This window comes from Dermatophagoides farinae, chromosome 2 (assembly GCF_024713945.1).
Source record: "Dermatophagoides farinae isolate YC_2012a chromosome 2, ASM2471394v1, whole genome shotgun sequence".
NCBI classification, from domain to species: Eukaryota; Metazoa; Arthropoda; class Arachnida; order Sarcoptiformes; family Pyroglyphidae; genus Dermatophagoides; species Dermatophagoides farinae.
This window is the reverse complement of record NC_134678.1, coordinates 6,352,702-6,374,129: the sequence shown is the minus strand read 5'-3', so window position 1 is coordinate 6,374,129 and position 21,428 is coordinate 6,352,702. Positions and strand designations below refer to the sequence as shown.

At 29.6% G+C, this 21,428-nt stretch overlaps 2 protein-coding genes across 2 annotated transcripts; one reads left to right on the top strand and one right to left on the bottom strand.

Moving 5' to 3' along the window:
• The first annotated feature begins 6,206 nt into the window (after window positions 1-6,206).
• Phf5a (PHD finger protein 5a) lies at window positions 6,207-7,031 on the top strand. Its single transcript, XM_047053830.2, has one exon. The coding sequence runs from the start codon at window positions 6,558-6,560 to the stop codon at window positions 6,888-6,890; it is 333 nt and encodes a 110-aa protein (XP_046909786.1). The 5' UTR covers window positions 6,207-6,557; the 3' UTR covers window positions 6,891-7,031.
• Window positions 6,929-19,800, bottom strand: Nos (Nitric oxide synthase). Its single transcript, XM_047062848.2, is given in 15 exon segments — window positions 6,929-7,339; window positions 7,425-7,607; window positions 7,737-8,249; window positions 8,307-8,971; window positions 9,047-9,390; window positions 10,080-10,207; window positions 10,210-10,583; window positions 10,746-11,347; window positions 11,452-11,591; window positions 11,920-12,136; window positions 12,231-12,322; window positions 13,600-13,974; window positions 14,032-14,122; window positions 18,930-19,530; window positions 19,606-19,800. Coding segments are annotated over 14 exon segments (4,377 nt in total). The 5' UTR covers window positions 19,475-19,530; window positions 19,606-19,800; the 3' UTR covers window positions 6,929-7,231.
• Between the last annotated feature and the right edge of the window lie 1,628 nt (window positions 19,801-21,428).

Here is a 21,428-nt window from a genome sequence, read left to right as displayed (position 1 = left end):
GGATTTCTCTCTCTCTCTCTCTCTCTTGCATGGAAATATTAATAATAATGTAATAATAATTCACACAAAATCAAATCAAACGACGACGACAATGATGATGATGATGTTGATGATGAAGCGACAAAAGTCTTAGGAATATCTTTCCCGCTGCTGTAGCTGTTTCGGCCTGTCAATATTACGAATATTTGGAATATTCGATTTTATTCTCTCTTTCTCTGTGTTTGTTTGTGTATATGTATGAGTGAAACATGATTTTTTTTTACTGATCAAAAACTTTATGATTTTTTCTTGTCTATTTGTTCGTACTATTCAAATACGATTGAATAATAGTACGAACAAACAATTTTCTTTTTTGTCGTTTGTTGTCGTTACTCAATATTTGATGATGATGATGATGATCAGAATCGACCATCTGACACCGTATATTTGTGTGTGTGTGTGTGTGTGTGTCAGGCAATCGATCCATTTTTTTCCCATTCTACCATTCTGCCATCATCATTTTGAGAGAAAACCATCCGATGAATCAAATGGATATGTTCATATTTTGAATTTGAATCATACGAATTAAATTCAAATTTTTCATTCTTTTTTTTCATTTCATGATGATTAAATTGTCAAATATTTTATTCTTGTTCGTTTTTTCTCACTGTTCATCCATTCTATATATATGATGATCATGATTCTCATGATTTCAATGAAAAAAAAATTAATGTTTGATAAACTTGAGATTTTGGTGGAGAAGAATATTTATTTTTCTTCAAGTTTCTTCGTTTCATCGTTTTAATTGGATTTTTATTTTTTTCTCTGTTTCTCGTTTACTTTTTTTTTTGCTACCGAAAAAAAACCCCGATAAAATGATAATGTTGAACTGGAGTGTTCAATTTTTTTTCTCTTTTTCTCTCTTCACTATTGCTTAATATAATAAATAGGCTATGTGTGTGTGTGTAAATATAATAGAATAGAGAATTCAATTGCCGAAGATAATCGAAGATTCTCGATTCTACAGTTCCATCATCAGACATTTAATATAAATGGCTCGAGGTTGTGGATCGGTTTTTTTCTGGCCATTTTTTTCCCTGTACACTTTTATTTCGTTTCAAATCGATGAAATTGACGAAAGAAAAAAAAAACTTATCGTCATCAAGCCGCCATTCAATTATATATATTTGTTTATTGATCATAACAATAATTTTCATTCATTCACTCTATTATCATCATCATCATCATCATTATAATGGCCATCGTTATACAGACACACACACATAGCATATTGACAAACAAAATGAGCTTGATAACTTATTTTATTTCATTTTTTTGCTTTTAATATTTGTCATTGAAATTCAATGATGAAAATGATGTGAATGTACCCGATGATGATCATCATCATTATTATTATTTCAAATGACAATCATGCTAATCAAATATTTTGGAACAAAGCAATGAATGTCAATGAGAAATAATAATGTCATTTATATATATATGGAATATAAATGGTCAATATAATGAGATTCAAATGGTCGAAGGTCGATTTTTTTTTTTTTGGTAATGGTGATGGGTGATGGCCATCACTTTACTATAGTGTGGTATAATTGAGAAACCATAAGAGATTGTGTCAACCCAAAAACACACACACACAAAAAAATCAATATGATCGTTGTTGTTGTTGTTGTTGTTGAACTTGTTTTTTATTCATTTTTCATACAAAATGAATAAACCAAACATACACGAATCACATGTGGAACCAACATTTGTTTGGCTGATGATTGATTGATCAACCATCATAATGACGATGTTTGCATTTGTATAAATGGTTTAGATTTAGCAAAAAAAAAATAAAAATTTCTTTCAAGACATGGACATCTGTTTGCGGATAATGATGGCAATTCTTCAACAAACTATGTAATCCTAATTCTTCATTGGAAATGATAGTCAAATCAAGTAAATGACCAAAAAAATAAATGAAAAGAATTGATTGAACCTAATTTATCATTACGATCAAGTCTTCATCTTTGAGTTTCAACATTTGTATTCCTATTTATGTGTGTGTGTATGTGTGTCTCAAAATGAAACCTTCATTTTGATCACTAAAGTGACTAAAGACCAACAGAGCAGAGATAACAAATGACCAAAACGTGCCATAGCTCACACATACAAACAAAAAAAATTGTTCGTGGACGTTCGAATGATCCGAAGGATTTTATTATTTTGTTTGTAGAGAAAAAAATCATCATCATCATCAAACTGAACAGCCAAACAGTTGTGTATCGCTGATTGATGATTGGCATCGAATCATATAAAAAAATTGATTGTATTCTATTCTATTCGTTTGTGAACACAAATCTATAAACATTGAAAAAATCGAAATCTAAAATTCGAATTATTTCAGGAAAAAAAAACCAAAAGCAAAGCAAGGAAGCCATTCTATGCCAGAAATGAATTTTACAAGTGAATGAAAACAAAACAAAACCCAACAAAATCTTGAAACAAAAAGCCTGATGATGTGGATGATGGAAAAAAATTGAACTAATTTTAATGACAGTCGACTATTACTGCTACACATACACACACACACACACAGTGCCAAATATTGGATGATTGACTGACACGGATTCTGGATTCTTTGGCGCCAGACATTTTATTCCGGTATATGAAAAAAAGGAGGTGGAGGCATTCTAGACTTTTGTGGAAATTAAAATTAGAACAATGACGATGACGATAATAATGATGAAAGACGGACGTCGACGGGAAATTCAATGAACACTGAGAGTGAGTGTGTGAGTGAGTGAAAGAAAAAAAAATGCCAACCGGAAAAATAAAAAATAAAAATAATTGTGTGCCCCGAACAAAAAAAAAAAAAAAACATTCGGGTCGGCAACAACATATGTTTCTGGTATATGAAAAATGAAAACTTTGTAATTTGTAACATGAATACACACCCGAATTAATTAGTTGTAAACAAAACGGAAAAAAAATTCATTGATTATATGCATTTATTGATTGATTGATTGATTGATGGACGGAACTAACAACAGACAACATTGAATTTCACGATTCATTTGAATGTCTCCCCTCTCTCTCTCTCTCTCTCTCTAAAAAAATCATAAATCAAAAAGTGTCATCATTGATTTCAAATTTTCACGCAAAACACATTCACTTTTGACAATTTTTTCTTTGTAAACAAAAAAAATCACCCTGTTGAACTAATTGCTGACCATTAAGGATAATGAATATGATACATATCACAAATTGTCACACGTGTTTCAAGATCACATTTTTTTCACACACACACACAAGCACAAAATGAATGAACTATTCCAATTATTGATTTCAGCGTCTTTGGATGCTTTTAACTAGGATATCTATAGAGGTTCATCAACCGAAATTGAACTAAACTCGAATTTCTAACACACACATTTGATCAATTGGCCAGAATTATGGATGGTGAAAAAAAGACAGTTTGAAACTAGAATCCAACGAAAAAAAACATTGTGCATGTGACTCACGTATCAATCAAATTGATAAATCATTTGGTACCGACAGTTTCGTTCGTTCAAGCTAAAAAACATTCATTAATTAGGATATATCAAATAATGGACTAACCAGAAATTTTTTTTTGTTTTTTTTTGTTTTCCCCACTAAATCTATATTCCAATATATTTTCAGTGGCAAGTTGAAAGGAAAGAAAAACTGGTAGCCACAATTTAAGGTCAAAAAGGTCTTGAGTTTATTTTATTTTTCTTTGTAACTATCGCATACAAATATCATGACCAAGGACAAAACTTGAAGATTTTATTCGTTACTTTATAATTCAGAATCTGGCTATTTATATCTTATTCAACAACAACAACAACAACATGACAGTCGAATCAATTTATAAACGAAAAAAAAATTGTTTATGTAATTGATACGGCAAGCTTCTTGTTGTTGTTTTTGTTTATTCAAATTTGAATTTAAAAGAAACGAAGAAAACAAAAAATTCATTTCGATTCTTCACTGACGACGTTTGTCTGACATCCCGCTGCCAATGATGATATACCAAGTACCACAGACGACAACGACGACGGTAAAAGTGGATAAAATAATTTTAAAATATTCCGTCTGGTCCTATTTCCCCATAAACCAGAAAAAAATTTGCATATGTCAAAGATTGAAAAATTTTTGTGGGGGTGGTTAAAATTTTTTTTTCTCTTTAAAATCATCTCAACATTGTATACAAAACAAAAATCTAGTCTTTTTTCTATGGAACAATCGTTTCACTCAGACACACAAACAATTCATTTAAAACAACCATTGTATTTAAATGAACTATGTCTATGTGTGTAATACTCTAATTTCATTCCACTTGATCATATTCATCCAGAAAGAAGGCTCGTTTGTTCCTAATTTTTCTTTTGTAAAAGGAAGAATAAAAATATATAATTGAATGAACGATGAAAAAAAAGCCAATTTTTATCATCATATTTAGATCAGAATTGTTTTGTCGTCATTTTTTTTTTTTTTTGCAAACACAAACACATAGAGAAATAAAGATGATAAGTTAGAATAAATGAATGAATTAAAAAAGAATGAAGAAATATATAATTTGATTCGTTTGATATTGTATCGAGAGAGTCATTGTCAAACCATCAAACCATATCATCATAATCATCATCATCATCATCAGCCATCCATGTTGATGATGAATGCTGTTATCAGGAAAACCACTTTTTTTCACATTTTTTTTCATGTCATAATCGTCATATATATATACACACACATATATAAACTGAGAATAGAATATGCCGGAATCATGTCATTAGATTGAAGCAGTAGCAGCAGCAGCATCAGCATCAGAATAGAGAAAAACTTTGATTTTATTGCTTTCCATTTCTTCTTCTTCTTCATTACTGAATTTTCACCAGTTCCGCAATAAATGTTTTTTTCACTCTCTCTTCGATTCTATAAATACATTTCATTCAATGTGTCAAATACACTTTATTATTCATCATTGAAAATCTTTTTTTTTTCACTCACTACTTTTGACTGATGCGATTATCGTTGCTCTGTTGCAATGATGATGATGTAACGCTTTTTTGAATTATTCCATATGTGAATTTTTTTTTCAAATATATATCCACAACCATTTCATATTGAAAATTTTGTTTGTATTTTCATTTTTTGTTGTTGGTGTAAAAAAAAAATTACTTTTTAAAATGGCAGCGAAAAAAAATCTTGTGTTTCTGTCTGGTTGAATTCAACAACAACAACAACAACAAACTATCTCATCATTCAATTTCATGATATTCTTCATTTGTTGTTGTTGCCTGTGTTGATATGCATGAGTATGTTGCCTGGATGGTATGGCTTGCTATTGGATGTTTGGATTTGGGTTTGCCTTTTTATTTCTGAATTTTTTTTTTTTTTTGAATAAATAAAACATTTGCTTGTAACAAATGGAAAGGAAATAATAATTTTTTTTCTGCGTTGAAAAAAAAGGTTTGCAATTCGATCAATGTTAAACGATCTGCATGTGTGTGTGTGTGTGCGTATGTTTATGTTTACACATTTGTCGTTTGTTTTTCGTTTTTTCGTTTTTTTTTTTGTTGAAAATCAAAAAATGTGTACCAGTGTGTGTATGTGTTGTTTACCACATTTAGTTGATTTGAGTTAAAATTTTGTTTTTGAATGCAGAAATAAAAAACAAAAACAAAAATATACCGAAATTCAAACTGTCCATTTTGTTTTCGAAAATTATTTTTTTTCCCAAGAATTACCATTCGATTTATACAACAAAATTCTAGCTGCTATTCTCAATGTCTAAATTCATGTTCAAATTTTGGCAATTTTCTTCTCTCTCTCTCTCTCTCTTCCTCTTGAAATAAACAATGATCAACTTTTGTTGTTGTTGTTGTTGTTTGCATCTCGAATTTTGTTTTTTTGTTTGTTCAATATGTATCTATATGTGTGTGTGTGTTTGTTTGAGTGTGTAGGTGAATAATTTTTTTCGTGAACAATGAATATTCATTCATTTTTAGTTCTGTATATAAATGAAAAAAAAATAATGATGATGATGACAGAAATGTGAACAATAATAATAATAATAACAGGCAATTGTTTACAAATACATCAACCACCCATCAATCAGTATGATAATTTGGTTGTACATATTCATCATCATCATCATGATGTTCATTTACAACAAAATGACAAGCATGAATTCATGTATAATATGAGACAGGAAGAATCGATCAAAAAATTCATCATCGTTTTTTTTATTAATAAGTAAATATAGTCTGAAGTTGGAGATTTTTTTTCACCTATTCAGAAAACTGTTGGCAAATATGAAATGCGGGTAAAATTTTAAATTTTACCCATCCATTAACTGCCATCTGGTTGTAAAGTTTAAAATTAATCAATGATTTTTTTTTCGCTCATCATCAAGTTGACTATCGATAAAACAATCGATTTGTTGTGAGTTCTTCACGTGAACACGCGAAAGTATTTATTGTGTTGGATTTTAAAATATTGTGCGTGTTGAATCAAAATTTGACGTTTTTTTTTTGTTTCAAATCAAATAAATGGCTAAACATCATCCAGATCTAATTTTTTGCCGTAAACAACCGGGCGTTGCTATCGGTCGTCTTTGTGAAAAATGTGATGGCAAATGTGTCATCTGTGATTCATATGTACGACCATCAACATTGGTTCGTGTTTGTGATGAATGTAATTATGGATCATATCAAGGCCGATGTGTAATTTGCGGTGGACCAGGTGTAAGCGATGCTTACTATTGTAAAGAATGTACCATATTGGAAAAAGATCGTGATGGCTGTCCAAAAATTGTCAATCTTGGATCATCGAAAACGGATCTTTTCTATGAACGTAAAAAATATGGTTTCAAGAAGAGGTAGCGCCAAATATCGCATAAAAAATTGGAAAACTCATGTTGTTTATTACCAATCAAATATTTTTTTTTTTTAAATCTTGAATATCACATACAAACATTTTTTTTTATTCTTTAAATAAAAATTGACAATATTGTTAACATTGAATTTTCATTTTGTTTCATTCATCAATAATCTCATCATATATAAGAATAATAACAAATAAACACATCAACCATTTTTTTCAAATAATGAAACGAATTTTTGTTTTTTGTTAATGTTTAAAAATTGTCATTGTGATTGAGTGTGTTTTGTATTATTTAAAAAGTGTGCAATGAATCAACAACAATATATTAATAGACCAAATTTTAGGAATTGGAAAATGTTCGTTTCACGGCATCCGAACGATTACGATTAGTCACTTCGGCTGTACGTAATGTAATTCCAAAAATATCTTCATGATAACGCATCGTTTCCTTTATATAATTCCAATAGCAAAAAAAAAAATTAAATTGAAATTTGTATTTGTAAGTAATTGTTAGCTGCCAAAAAAATACATACTTTAAGCGATAAAAGTGTCATATCAGCATCATGTATACCGTTTTCTTGTAATATAAATTGTAATGTTTTATTCACATCTTGTGCCATTGAAACATCACCACAAACATAAATGTGGCCTTTTCTTTCGATCAGATCACAATAGATTTGTTGTGATAGTTGTCGCATTACATCTTGGACATATTGCTTAAAAATAAAAAAATGTTTGAAAATGAAAAAAATATATCAGATAATTGTTATTGATTACAGATAAGTAACATTCACACACACACACACACACCCACACGCACAAAATTCATGATATTATCAAATTACCTTTGGCTGATTGGCCTGACGTGAATATGCAACATGATAGTCTTTAATTACATTGTTCAACATGGTTGTTTCGATTTCTTCACGATAAAGTTGCATGGATGGATATCGACAACCGAAAAACAGTGTCATTTTACCATAATCTGCTGATGAATTTAATTCTTTCAGTTTGGCTCGATGTTCCCAGAATGAACGGAATGGTGCTATACCGGTACCCGGACCGACCATTATAATGGGAACTTTTCGTTCTTTAGGTAGACGAAAATTCGGTGCACTTCGTATGAATGCAAACACATCACCACCAATTGGTTTATCATTAAGAAAATTTGAACAAACACCATAATGTCGATAGCCACTTTCCGTATAATATTGTATGACAGCAACAGTAAGATCAATTTGAAATGCTGATTGTGTAAGCGGTGAACTTGATATTGAATAATGTCTTGGTTTCAATACTGGCAATTGTGTGAATATAAATTCCAATGGAGGATTGATTGAACTGAATTCAGTCAATATCTGCAAGAAAATAAATTAATTTGAATTGGAACTATTCTAGATTTTTGTTGGTTATACCTCCAAAAAATTGGGAAAATATTTTGCCTTCCAAGTTTCATAAGCGGCTGAATCTTTTGAAAGATTTTTCAACAATTCTGATTCATCCGAATTGGATGCATGTTCTGATAATATGGACAGAATTCGTTGTGTTGGTGGATTAGTTATATCTAGATAACGAGTTAAAGCTTCTTTTAATGTTACTGGCGATGGTAATCGATCATGTAATATCCATTTTTGTTTTTCAAAATGATTCGGTGATTTGTTTCCATCAAAATTTGAATTATTATTGCCTATACCAAATAAACTACTAGCACTGTTCATCGATTCATTTGTATGATTATCCATTGATGAATGTTGTGATCGAATTTTGATCACATATGGTTTCGTAGATTGTAACGATGGATTCAAACTACATAAACGATCAATGATTCCCTGAACTAATTCAGATGAATTTTCCGGATATACGGCTAAATGATCACCAGGATAATAATGAACATTGGGTTTAATTTCTTCATTTGATTGTTCATCATTTTCATCAGGATCAATTTTCAATGTAACACGAATAGTTGGCTTATTTGCTTCTTCCAAACATTTATCATTATCAATTGAATAATCATGTAAGTTTTGTCGTTCAATCAATCTATAATGATTGACTTTTTTGTTATTACTAAGTTTAGATAATGCTAAAAAACACAAGGGAGGAAATTAATATGAAGTTGTTTAAATATGAAATTGCAAAAAAAAGACTCGATATTAACCTTGTTGTATATGTTTTGATTCTTGTACATTATCATTGATACGATTTCCATCATTTTCGTCATCAAGTAAAACATTTTCTTTACACCATTGTAATGGTTTTTGTGCCGCCAAACTTGTTACAACATTCATATCCAATTCATCGGTTAAACAGAATACTTCACAAGCTTGTTCAAAAACTTCGGCAGACCATTCATAAAATGATTGTTCTTGGCCACAAAGTTCATCACCAATACCTACACGTGTAATACGTTCACCACCTAGTTCGGCTAACATTGTATCCAGATAGCGGCCAAATGCACAGAAATTTGGATATGCACTTGAACCAAGCGCAAACACAGCAAATCTATAGATTTAAAAAAAATTTTGATTTAATTAAAAAATAAATTCTTCATTCATTCATTCACTGGATTCAATTTTTTCCCCATTGGAATAGCAGAGTTTTTTTTCACATATTTTAAATAACGATTAAACAATCTTCTTATTTTCAATTTCAATAATCCTTATTATTGTACCATAAAAAAACAGTTTATGCTCGATTGTGGCTACAAGATACCAGCAACAAAAAAACCGAGACGATTAAGAATCTTATCTTCTTCTTCTTCTTTGTAGTTTTTTTCTGCCTTTTTCTTACAAATGTCTTGTAAATGTCTTTATCATCATCATTACAATAATTGAATCGTTGAATTGTTGACATTACTGTTTTCTATTTTTCACTTTTCCATTCAATTGCATTTCCTATTGATGCTATTTATATATATAACGAAAAAAGTTTTTTTTTCTTACAAAAGCCAGAACCGAATAAAAAAAATCCTCACACTGTGATTCCGAAAGAATTTTTTTTTTTTTGCTAACTAATCAAATTATCTTTCTGAAGAAACGATCGATCTATATCGTAAAAAAGACGGTAAGAAATCATGGTGAATGCAACGCGCGCGTATGTGCATACAAATCAATGAATTGGTTCAAACAAAATTTGAACAAATTCAATGAGTTTTTTTTAATGGATGGAATGTTTTGTTGAAAAAAACTTACCTAACATTGCTAAGAGGACCAACATGATCGGCAAATGCAAAATAATCATCACCGGCTGTATTATTCTGAATTGTTGGTGAATTTAAGATTGAATTGAATCTAATGTACCGAATGTAATGAAACGTTGTTTATCATCGGCATTCAAATTAGCACCACTACTTTGTTCTGAAGTATCCACTGATGAATAACGTAGATAAGTTACCGGTAATGAAATGGTGTCACGATCTAAATCCGGTGCAGTATCACCGGTCATTTTAATTGCTTGTAATTGTCTAGCAAATGATTCACCATTTTCCGGTGGATCACCATTGCCAAATGTACTTGTAACACACAATAATAATGTTTCATGTTCCAAATGTAGCATATCATATGAATCCATACAAGAGACCGATACATTGAATACATGGGAAAATATTTGTCCAAGTCTTTTTGCAAATTGTTCGGATCGACCAGTTTCAGTGCCATACAAAATCGTTGCTTTAATACGTTTACTTAAAGCTTTGCCTGCGGGATATCGAAGAATCCATTTAGAAAATAGTGAAAAAAAAAACAAAATAAGAATTAAAGATCGATACAATCAAGTCAATCAACAATATAAATTGAGAGTTTGTTTTCTCGCCAAACTCCCCCTCCTTTCATTCATCTTTTATATATATATGCACTCACCGAAAAGATTTGAAGTGAATTTCACTGCTTTAGCAATCTCTTTGAAACGTAATTTTCTTGGTGTCGATGTTATTGAATTATGGCCGTCATGATAACCATTACGCCAGATGTGTGTTTTCCATGCAGGTTCCTGATATTTGTATGCTGGTTTTAATTCATAATTAAGCATTTCTTGATGAAAAACAGGTGTCAAAGATCCGGATACGGGTGGAACAATCCAAACCCAATCGGCAGGACAACCACCGCGTAATTGATTTTCATTTTCTAAATGTTTCATAAATGATTCAGCAGCCGTATGATGATCAACAATGGTGACATTGGCTTTTTGAAAACTAAACAATACGGCCGTATTGACTTCAATGACAGCACGATCTTTCCAAAGACTAGCATTTGAATTAATATCTAAGCTCATGTATTTGGCAATCTCGGGTAATATATTATATCGATGTGTGTCACAAAGATCACGAACAGCAATCTCAGTATCCATATACCAACCGGAAAATGGACAGGCCGGAAATTCAATTCCACCAACATCAAATTTCATTGATGATACGGCCGGTAATGCATACCATTGTAAATCCAGCTCTTCAAACCATTTATATCTGTTTTTTTTTGGGGAACAAGCAGAAAAAAAATTTTGAAAATTCAGCATCGATTACAAATTCTGCATAAATAAGTTTTCTTTTTTTTCTCATTAAATACTAACTTAGGATGTACAAGTGGAACACGAAGAACTAAATCCTCGCTCAATGGAAATAGCTGTGGATCTTCACCGGGCACAGAGATTACGATGGGTAATATGTCCCATTTGGTTCGCCGTCCTTTCCAGCCAAGTTTCGTGCAAATCTTTCGTGTTGGGAGAAAAAAAATGTGAAAAAGAAAAATGAAATTCAATAAAAAAAAAACAAAGGAAAAAAATGAATACAATGCAAAAATTCACATTGGGATTGTTTTGAATAAAATCAATCTATTCTGAATGGGAAATTTTTATTTTAAAAAATTGAAACTAATTTTCAAATGAAATTGGATGAGAAAATTTTGAACATTCTCATTTTCCCATTTCATTTCCCAGATCATTAATTTGTGTCATGTGTGTGTGTGATACATACACATGTCATAAATTATATAATAAATTCAATCAAAATTTTGATTAGTTTTTATTCACAACACTAACCTGTGTAAATTCTACATTGACTGGATCACCAATAATTGTAGTTGTCGTTTGATGTTTACTACCACCACCACCACCACCACCAACACCATTTTCCAAAATAATATCATTATTTTCATCCGAATTTACAACATAACCAGCATATGAGATTAATTGCTGATTCCATATACGATAATCTTCACGGCCATCGATTCGTTGTGGAAATATTGTTATGGCCGAACTAAAGGAATAATAATTGAACGAAAAAAAAAGAGAAATCGATTGAAATTACAAGAATAATCAAAAAAAAAGCAAAAAAATCGTTGATACTAAACCGTAAATTTCCTCGATTAGTTGCATATTTAATTTGATTACATATTGCAACGAAAATTTCATGTGCCGTTTTACAGCTTCGTGCATCGAAAACCTGAAAACAAAACAAAAAAAAAAAAAAAACACCATTTATTTGAATGGAAAGAAAAGAAAAGAAAAAATCGAATGAATGTTCAAGTTTTTTTTTGTGTTCGAAATTATAAAATTGCACCAATCAAATCTGCACTGTTTTTACTTGACTTTTTTTTTCTTCCTATCTATCTATATGGAATAATCATAATAATAATAATAATAACATAAATCAGGTCCCGGTATTTTGGATCGATTTAAAAGCAAAAGAAAAAAAAATCCATATTGATTTTGACCATTCGATTTTTTTTCTATATTTGAACCATTAATTCTTTGGAATGATTCTGGTTAGCTGTTCATGATAGTAACAGTAGCGAATTGGATTGGATTGGATCGGATCGAATCAAATCGAATTAGAATCTGGTCTAGTCTGATCCTGGTATGTGAATGGTATGTTCTGTTTTGTTTAGCTTGTTTGTTTGTCTTCCAGCGGATGAATTGAACTTAAAATTTATTAATTTGGATTGTATACAAGAATTATTTCGGTTCATCAATTCATTTGATTACGCATGACATCATTTTTGTTTTCATTTTTTTTTCTATTCAAAGTTAATGTTACCGCCCAATGTATATCTCTCTATTTCTCTGTGTGTATGACCATTGATTGCAAATTGCAATCCAACATAGGAAAACTTAAATCGATTTGATCAGGAATTGAAATTAATGAAAATCTTTGGCTTTGCTTTTTCAGTTAAAGGCAATCAGATTGTATCATCCATCCATCCATCCATCCATTCATAGGGCGACTGCTACAAACACCAAAAAAAAGATCGAAAAAAACGAATCTTTTCAATTCAAAGTAGACAAGTGATTTTTTCCCAAAAAAAAGTCATATAAGATGCTGATGCCCAAATAAAAGTGGGGAGTAGCAAAAAAAAGAGAGCAAATTATTACTTTCAAATTGACTAGAGGAAAAAAATTTTTTCACACACACAGTACATAAAACGACATAGGGACCGTTGAAAAAAGCGTTGAACGTGCTTAGAATGTTCCGGAAAATTTTTTTTTTTTAGAAAAAAAAATAGTCACCACCGGAAACAAATACATCCGTAACAACATTCATCGATAAGTTAAAATGTGAGTTCATGGGTTAATAGCCATTTTGGAAGAAAGAAATATTTTCGATTCAAGAAAATAGAAAAAAAAATTCTGTTTACCAAATCTCGTTGAGAATTCACAAACTACTTGATCAAACAATGTTTCTATTCTTTATTTTTTTTTTTTTTAATTTTTTCAACTTGCCTGAAGTTTTGACCATTGAATACGGCCAATACATCTTGGTGCATTACGCCAACTCAATTTAGCACCGAATATTAATTCCGTTTGTTTCAATTGATATGCACCAGTTGATCGTATTTCGGTTTCAATTTCACGTAAACGATCACGATGTGCAGGTGTATGTAAACGTTTTATTGATGCATAATATTGTTCCATAAATTGATAGGCATCACTTAGCACTTGTTCTTTACTACGTTGTTGACCGATTCCATCAACGGATTGTTGTTGATTGGTGGTAGATAGATCCACTTGTTGTGGTTGTAATGGACATATTCCTAGATGTTCTTTTGTTTGTTTCATCAATGAACCCAAACAAACCGATTCTGAACAGGATAATGGCTAACAAGTACAATTATCATTATGTTATAATTAATCTCATTATCATCATCATATTACCTGTTTAGCTGTTTGATGTAAAGTGTCCACCGTAACATTTGAGGTGGCAACATTTCTAATTCGTATTGGTTTTTGACCAACGCAAATCGACCTACATTTGAATAAAAGAAAAAGCAAAGGATGATGAAAAAAAAATTGAAATCGAATTAAATTGAATTGAACGGATGAATTAGATTCATCATCATCATGCAAATCAACAATAGATTTATTCACGCTCTAGTTGATTGAAATTTGATTCAAAAAAAAAAAAAAAAATGAAAGAAAAGGAATAGATAATCAACGAAAATGAATTCAACAGTGAAGATGAGAAAATATTTAAATATCATGAAAAAATGCGTGTGGAAAAGTTTGAAATCAAACTGATGATGAATGTCAATGGCATACACAGAAATACGGTGTGTGTGTGTGTGTGTGTGTGTGTTTGTGTTTAGTAAACGGAGGAATTGAATTTCAATTAAAAAATTCATTCCATGATTTTGGTGGTGGTGGTGGTGGTGTTTCATTCATTCACATTCATTTTTTTTTCTCTATAAAAAAGAAGAAATCAATCAAAAATTCAATTTAACAAAGTCAGCTGATGTAGCAGCAGCACTATAGTAATAATAATAAATAGTGGAATTTTCATTTTTATTCAAACCTTTTTTTTTAGTTAGCCAGTTTTGATTGAAATACTGTGAACCCCACCAATAGATGGATAGGTTCCATAGAGAGAATCTTTATAGAATGATTATTGATTTCATTGTCCACCGGATACCCTCTCTAGAGATTCTATTTTATATGAATTGAATTGTCCACTTTTTGGTGGTGGCGGTTTGATTTTTTTTTTTTGCACACCATCCTCATCATCATCATTCATTGCTTCAATTTTAATTCAATTTATAGCAAAAAAAGTCCAATGTAATTTTATGTTGGACACAAAAACGACATTGATAACATTGTAAAAAAAAAACATCTAAATCGGTAACTACAGAAATGTTTCACTTGTTCATTCGAAGAATATTCATTTGTGAACACGTCGTTCGTTTTCAAATAGTCGTCGTTACTTTACACTCAATGATGATCATGATCATCATTTTTTTTTATTCTGAATAAACTAAAAAAAAAAACAACAAAATGGCCAAAACTTTTGTTTCATTTGGACACACACACGAACAAGACAAAATTCTATTTTGACTTTTTTATATTCTTTTTTTTTGTTTATTTTCCTTGTCTGTTTGTCAATGTTTCAAGAATCGAAATAAGAAAAGAGAAAATTCAGCAAATATAAATGGACAAAAATACTGCTAAGAACGAATAACGAGTTTTTTTTCCTGTTGTCTTTAGTTAAAAGTTTATTTTATTTTTTTTTTCTCTCTCTAATGCTCTAACCTCAGTAATCAACAAGACATTGAACAGCGACAAGAACAACAACATTCAATGCCAAAGTGAAAAAAAGTATAGTAAAATTGTACTGAACCGTTGAATACCCGATTAGGAGAAATAAAAAATAAAAATAACAAGCCAATAATAAAAACAAAACAAAAAAAAATCCGCTAAACACAATGGCTGCACGTAGAATTCCAGAAAAAGATTCATTAGAATTCCATTGTCAACTTCCGTTGTTCAGTTAATTCTATTTTTGAAAAGTTCCTTTTAATTTCATCGTTCATCGTGTTCTTGCTGTGGATTTTTTTTTTGTGTTCAAACAAAAAAAAAAAAAAAACAGAATCCAAAAAAAATTGGACAAATTAATGCACCGAAAAAAAATGTAACATCATCAAAATGTGGGCTACCATTTTTGAATGATTAATCTTTTTCCAACAAAAAAAAAGAATCAAACAGAGAGAAAAAAAAATTTCGGAATAAAATAATATTCAATGATCATCATCATTAGAGAATTTGATTTAAATTCTAATTTCGTTTGAAATTAGAATTTGTTGCCGGAAAAAAAAATTTCTAGCTACATGATTTATGAATGATTGGTCATTTTTATGTTTCGAATGTTTAAAAATTCGAAACATATTATTTGATTGATGATGATGATGAAATTATCTAGATTCTAGAATTTATAATTGAGATTTTTTACCTTTAATTTTGACAATGCAGAAAAAAAGCAACAACAACAACATCATGGATTTTTCAACAAAGAAAGAAAATTTATGATTGTGATATTTTGTTTTCATAATTCAAACAAACAAACAAACAAACAAAAAAAATTAAAAATTTTTCACTGTCCTTGTCCGATTGTTTTCGGTGAATAAATTGTGTACTATGCCATGTTTTGTTGTTTGCAAACAATTTTCAGTGTAAATATTCTTCATTCAAATCAACAACAACGACCTATATCAATGAATTTGAATATATATGTTTCATGTGTGTATATATTACGAAACTTTAGACATCGTTTTGGAAATACCCAAATTTTTTATTATTTATTATCATACCGTTCATGTTTACAAATAAATTCGTCACATTGTCAGTGTTTTTTTTTCATATATATTGGTTTATTTCGTTACATTATATTATTTCTTTCTTTCTTTCTTTCTTTTTTTTCTTGTCCTCGAATAAATTCAAAATGATGAAATTATCATTAACTGCAATCATGATAAATGAATCATTGAATAAATGAATGAATGAATGAATGAACTTTTCTTTCTTGTTTCTTATTAATGGTTGCTATATTGGTATATTGCTGTATTGCTGTCATTCATTTCAACCAGGTAATGGCCACATGTTTATCGGTAAATATAAATTATAACTTGAGAAATGAAAAATTTCTTTCTTTCTTTCTTTTTTTTTCTTTTCTGTTCCCAATATTTACTTTTTTTTCACACTTGATAAATGTCCATTTTTCAATATGTCAAAATAACCTATACATGCACAAAATTATTATACTGAAAACAAAAACAAAAACAATTCCCTTTTTTCCACTTTATTGCTGCCAATCGTTGAAATAAAATCCATTTTGATTGATACTTTTTTTTTGTTTTGCTTTCAATTATTTTTCTTTTCTCATTCATTGTTTTGCATTTCATTTAGTGGATTCTAACGCAAATTCATGTGACATTTTCATTATTGTTGAATGAATGAAAAGAAAAATACACAAAATTGATTGTTACACGATTTTGATTGTGAAAACAAAACAAAAAAATCTTTATTATAAACACGCGCAATCCATACTTGATATGATATAAAAAAAAATATCAATCTACCCTATCAGTCATCATCGAGTTAATCCATCTGTACAACACACAAATGTCAGAATCAGAATTTCTTTCTTTCTTTATCCACCGGGGAAAAAAAAAGAAATGTTTATCTAAGCCTAAAAGCGGCATATACCTTTTCCATCATTCATCAGGTATTATTTGCAAATTCAAATAGGAAAAAAATTTTTTTTTGATTATTAAATCAATATAATCTTTGTCTGATGAATGGCGGCAAATTTTTACTGTAATACAGAACAGAAATGAAAATAAAAATAAACATTTGTCTGATTGATTGATTGATTGATTATCGTCAAGTGATTATTCATTCATGCATTGAAACTATTGCTTAGAACTTTGAGTGGTTTGTTGCGATACAAAACAACAGCAACAATACTCATAATATTCTAATAACTAAATGATAAGAACATACGGTTATTTTTTTTTTTTTTTTTTGCTTTTCACCACAAATACAAACCATCAAATCATCAGCATCAAATTCACCAGAGACCAATAAACAACAGCAACAAGAAAATGGAACTTGTCTTTGTGTGTGTGTGTGTGTGTGTGTAATTGAGTAAAACAAACGATTATTGCAATGATTTAGGTATTCAAATTTTTTTTTTCAAATGTTTTGTTTTATTATTAGTAAAATTGATGGAACTCTATTTCCGTCAACCATACTACTATTATTATTGAATTATGTTTTTTTTTAAATATATATTGAAAATTATTTGATAGAACAATAATAATGGATAAGCTCTCGTGTTTCATTCAACTAGCTCAGCTTCTTATTCTGGTCAGTTATTTTTTTCCATTGTTCTACTACTGTGTGTATCGAAAATCTGTAATATCGATGATGGTCATTCATTTTTATTTTTTGTTGTTGTTGTTGTTGTTGTAAGGATTTCTTATTGAATCCATTGGTTAGCCCATTATATACGATCTCTTTCTCTTTCTCTGACTATGGTATTCACTAACATTATATCAGGATGATGATGTTATAATAATAGAGCTATTTAAAATGTCTCCTTAATTTATATTGGTATATATACAGCCCATTCATTGATAATCTAATTCTTTCTCTTTCTCTCTCTCTCTCTATCCTTGCTTCTCTTTTTGTCCATTTAATTCGGAAATCTCAAATTATAGCCTCTAATAGCAAATCATTTCTATGTCTTTCGATATGATGATGATGATGATGCTGTTGTTGTTGTTGTTGATCGTTTTTCTCACAAATCTGGCAAATAAACTCAACATTTTTCAATGTCTTCATTTTTTTCCAAAATGAAAAAAAAACAAAATTTAGACTTGTTTAGTTCGAACACATAGGAAAAGAGAGAGAGAGACAGTAGATCAATAACACATAATGATTTATGGATTGATGGACTAATAATGATCGAATCTAAAATGTCTAAGCGTTCGATTAATATATAAGTTTGTGTGTGTGTGTGTGTCACCTTGCCACAATGGCCTAGTACCCTTTTTGTTCCAAATTGATTTTTTTTTTTATGAAAAACATTTACCGAATAGTTGATCAATGTTGTCATTGGGTTAACTCAGTAAGCAAGTGTGTGTGTGTGTGTGTGTGAAAATATTATCGATTAGCATACGACAAATACAATATGGCTCAGATGGTGAATTTTTTTTTTTGCATTCAGAAGATGAAAATTTTTTTTTTTTTTTTTTTTTTGGTTAAAGTTTTGTCCGACTTACCCTTTTCGAGTACGTGGTTGATTTGTCATTGTAGTTTTTGATTCTTCCGTTGTTGTTGTTGTTGTTTTTGTTATTGATTGTGGCGTCAAATGAGAATTATTTGTTATATGATTTTGTTGTTGATGATGGTCATCATTATTAGCGAGTTGTTGTTTTTGTTGTTGACGATTAGCACGTTCAGTAATACGAATTGTTTTTGATTGTCCATCTTCTTCAAATGTAGTAATCAAACGTGTTACATAACCAAATGGTGCACGTACCGTGAATGATGCATATGCATTCATTGGTGTTGATGTTAATTTTTGTATTGCTTCATCATATGTACATTGTGATACATCATGATTATTAATACGTAAAATAATATCACCATTACGAATTAGACCAGATTTTTCTGCTTCACAATTATTTTCAATTGATGATATCTGTAATGCCGGTGGTGTACCACGATCTTGAATATTTAGGCCAAAACCATAACCATTAACAATATTTGTTAAACGTTTGAGACGTAGTCTCATTACATTTGAATCAAAATCAAATAATGGCATTGTTAGAATTGTTTGCCGATGTGATCAATTATTAAATCAGTCAAATAAACACAAAACTTGATAAAGTTTGAAATTTAAAAAAAAATTATAAATCAATCAATATTCAAATTATTGAAAATATTAATAATTACCTATGCAACAAATTAAGAAAGTTGAAATTGAAATTTGAAATTTTCTGAATAACACACAGATAAACATACATCATATCACAAAGACACAATGGACAAACTAAACAGAACTATCAGATTGGAATCAAGTTTAAATACTAGAGACACACACACACACACGCACATATAAGAAGATTATTTGGACTTGAAATTTTGTCTGTTTGTCTCTTTTTGTGTTTTTGTGTGTGTGTTTGCGTCCTATACACATAGAAACGCAAACAATTTGGGTGAAACCCAAAGGCGCCAAAAAATTATATATTTATTAGTTCTGCGCAATTGCCAAGAAAACAAAAAAAAAAAAAAAATACATCACAAACCCATAGAAACCATTTCACATATATTACTATTTAAAAAGTGTATATATGGCGCCCTGATATTTATCGGTATCGAATTATTTTGTATCGAACATCTAATTTTTCCCCCTTTATACATCTTTCTTCTTTATTTGTTCATAAAAGATAATTTTAGTAATCTACTACTCTTGTCTACAGGCTTGTTGAACAAAAGAAGAAGAAAAAAATTTCCAAAATCAAGGATTCATTCAACTTGAACTTATTATTTTATTTTTTTTACGAATAACTGTTGATGATTATGATATTGAATTCAATCCTTTGATTCAATCTCAAATTTCTTGTCATTCCTATCTCTCTTTCTGTCTCACACTCAACATATACATATATTTTGTTCTTGATTTTGATCTTTGGCCCCAATTACAATATTTATGATGATGATGATGATTGAATGAATAACAAACAACCCATATTATGGAAATAATTTTTCATTCATTCATTTTCAATGTACTTTTACAATGTTATTATTGTTGTTGTTGTTGTTGTTGTTGTTGTTTTCGTTGCCAAATATTATTGGATATTTTTTTTTGTTTATTTTTTTCAATTTATATTTTTGTAATTTTAAAGTCATAATTTATCTCGTAAATGAATTTGCGTACATTTTAAAATTAATCTTCAACAAAAAATAAAAAATAAAAAAAAACTAAAAAATCTAACTGATAGTTCGTAAATCTTGGCTGAAATAGCGAATGCTCATGGTAAACAAATTCACGTGAAATTCTAATATTTATTGGAAAAGGAACTGAACTCTATTCTATTGATTATGAAAATGAATGTTGATAATTCTTTTCGACAAACATGCACCGATTGCTCTCTACGAATCTATATTTGGAAAATAAGTTGCGTTGCATAGTAAATTACAGATGATCAAGTGCAAAAAAAAAAATTATTTAAAATCATTTTAAAATCACTTTTCCCCTCTGTGTACTTAAAAATAACGAAAAAAAAAATTCAAAACGCAATCATTATAAATGTATTTGCACTAATTTTTTTTCCTTCAATGAAATCAATACCTAAATTCATATTTGACTTGATTATTATTTTGTTATATTGTCGTTTTGTTCATTCAATCTCGATCATCATCATCATCATCGTCATCATGATCATCATCGCATAAAGCCAAACCTCCGGTTTTTTTCCTATTTTTTCTTGTATTTTTATTTCCAGATACTAATTTATCTTAAGCTAATTATTTGTACATTTCCATAAACAGGTCATAATTTTTCTTTTCTTCATTTTCTCACTTTATTTTTCATTACTTGGCATAGTGATTTTTATTTATATCGAATAACACATCATCATAATATATATGTATTATAAATTATTGCTTATTATTGCTTATTATACACTTCATATATGACCTTAGTAACAAAATAAAATAAAATAAAAAAATACAAAACAAAACAAAAACCATCGGTTTTCAATAAATGAAACAAA

What these genes read in the sequence shown, in the direction of transcription:
- Phf5a (XM_047053830.2), top strand. Translation starts at nt 6,558, where the DNA reads ATGGCTAAACATCATCCAGATCTAATTTTTTGCCGTAAACAACCGGGC.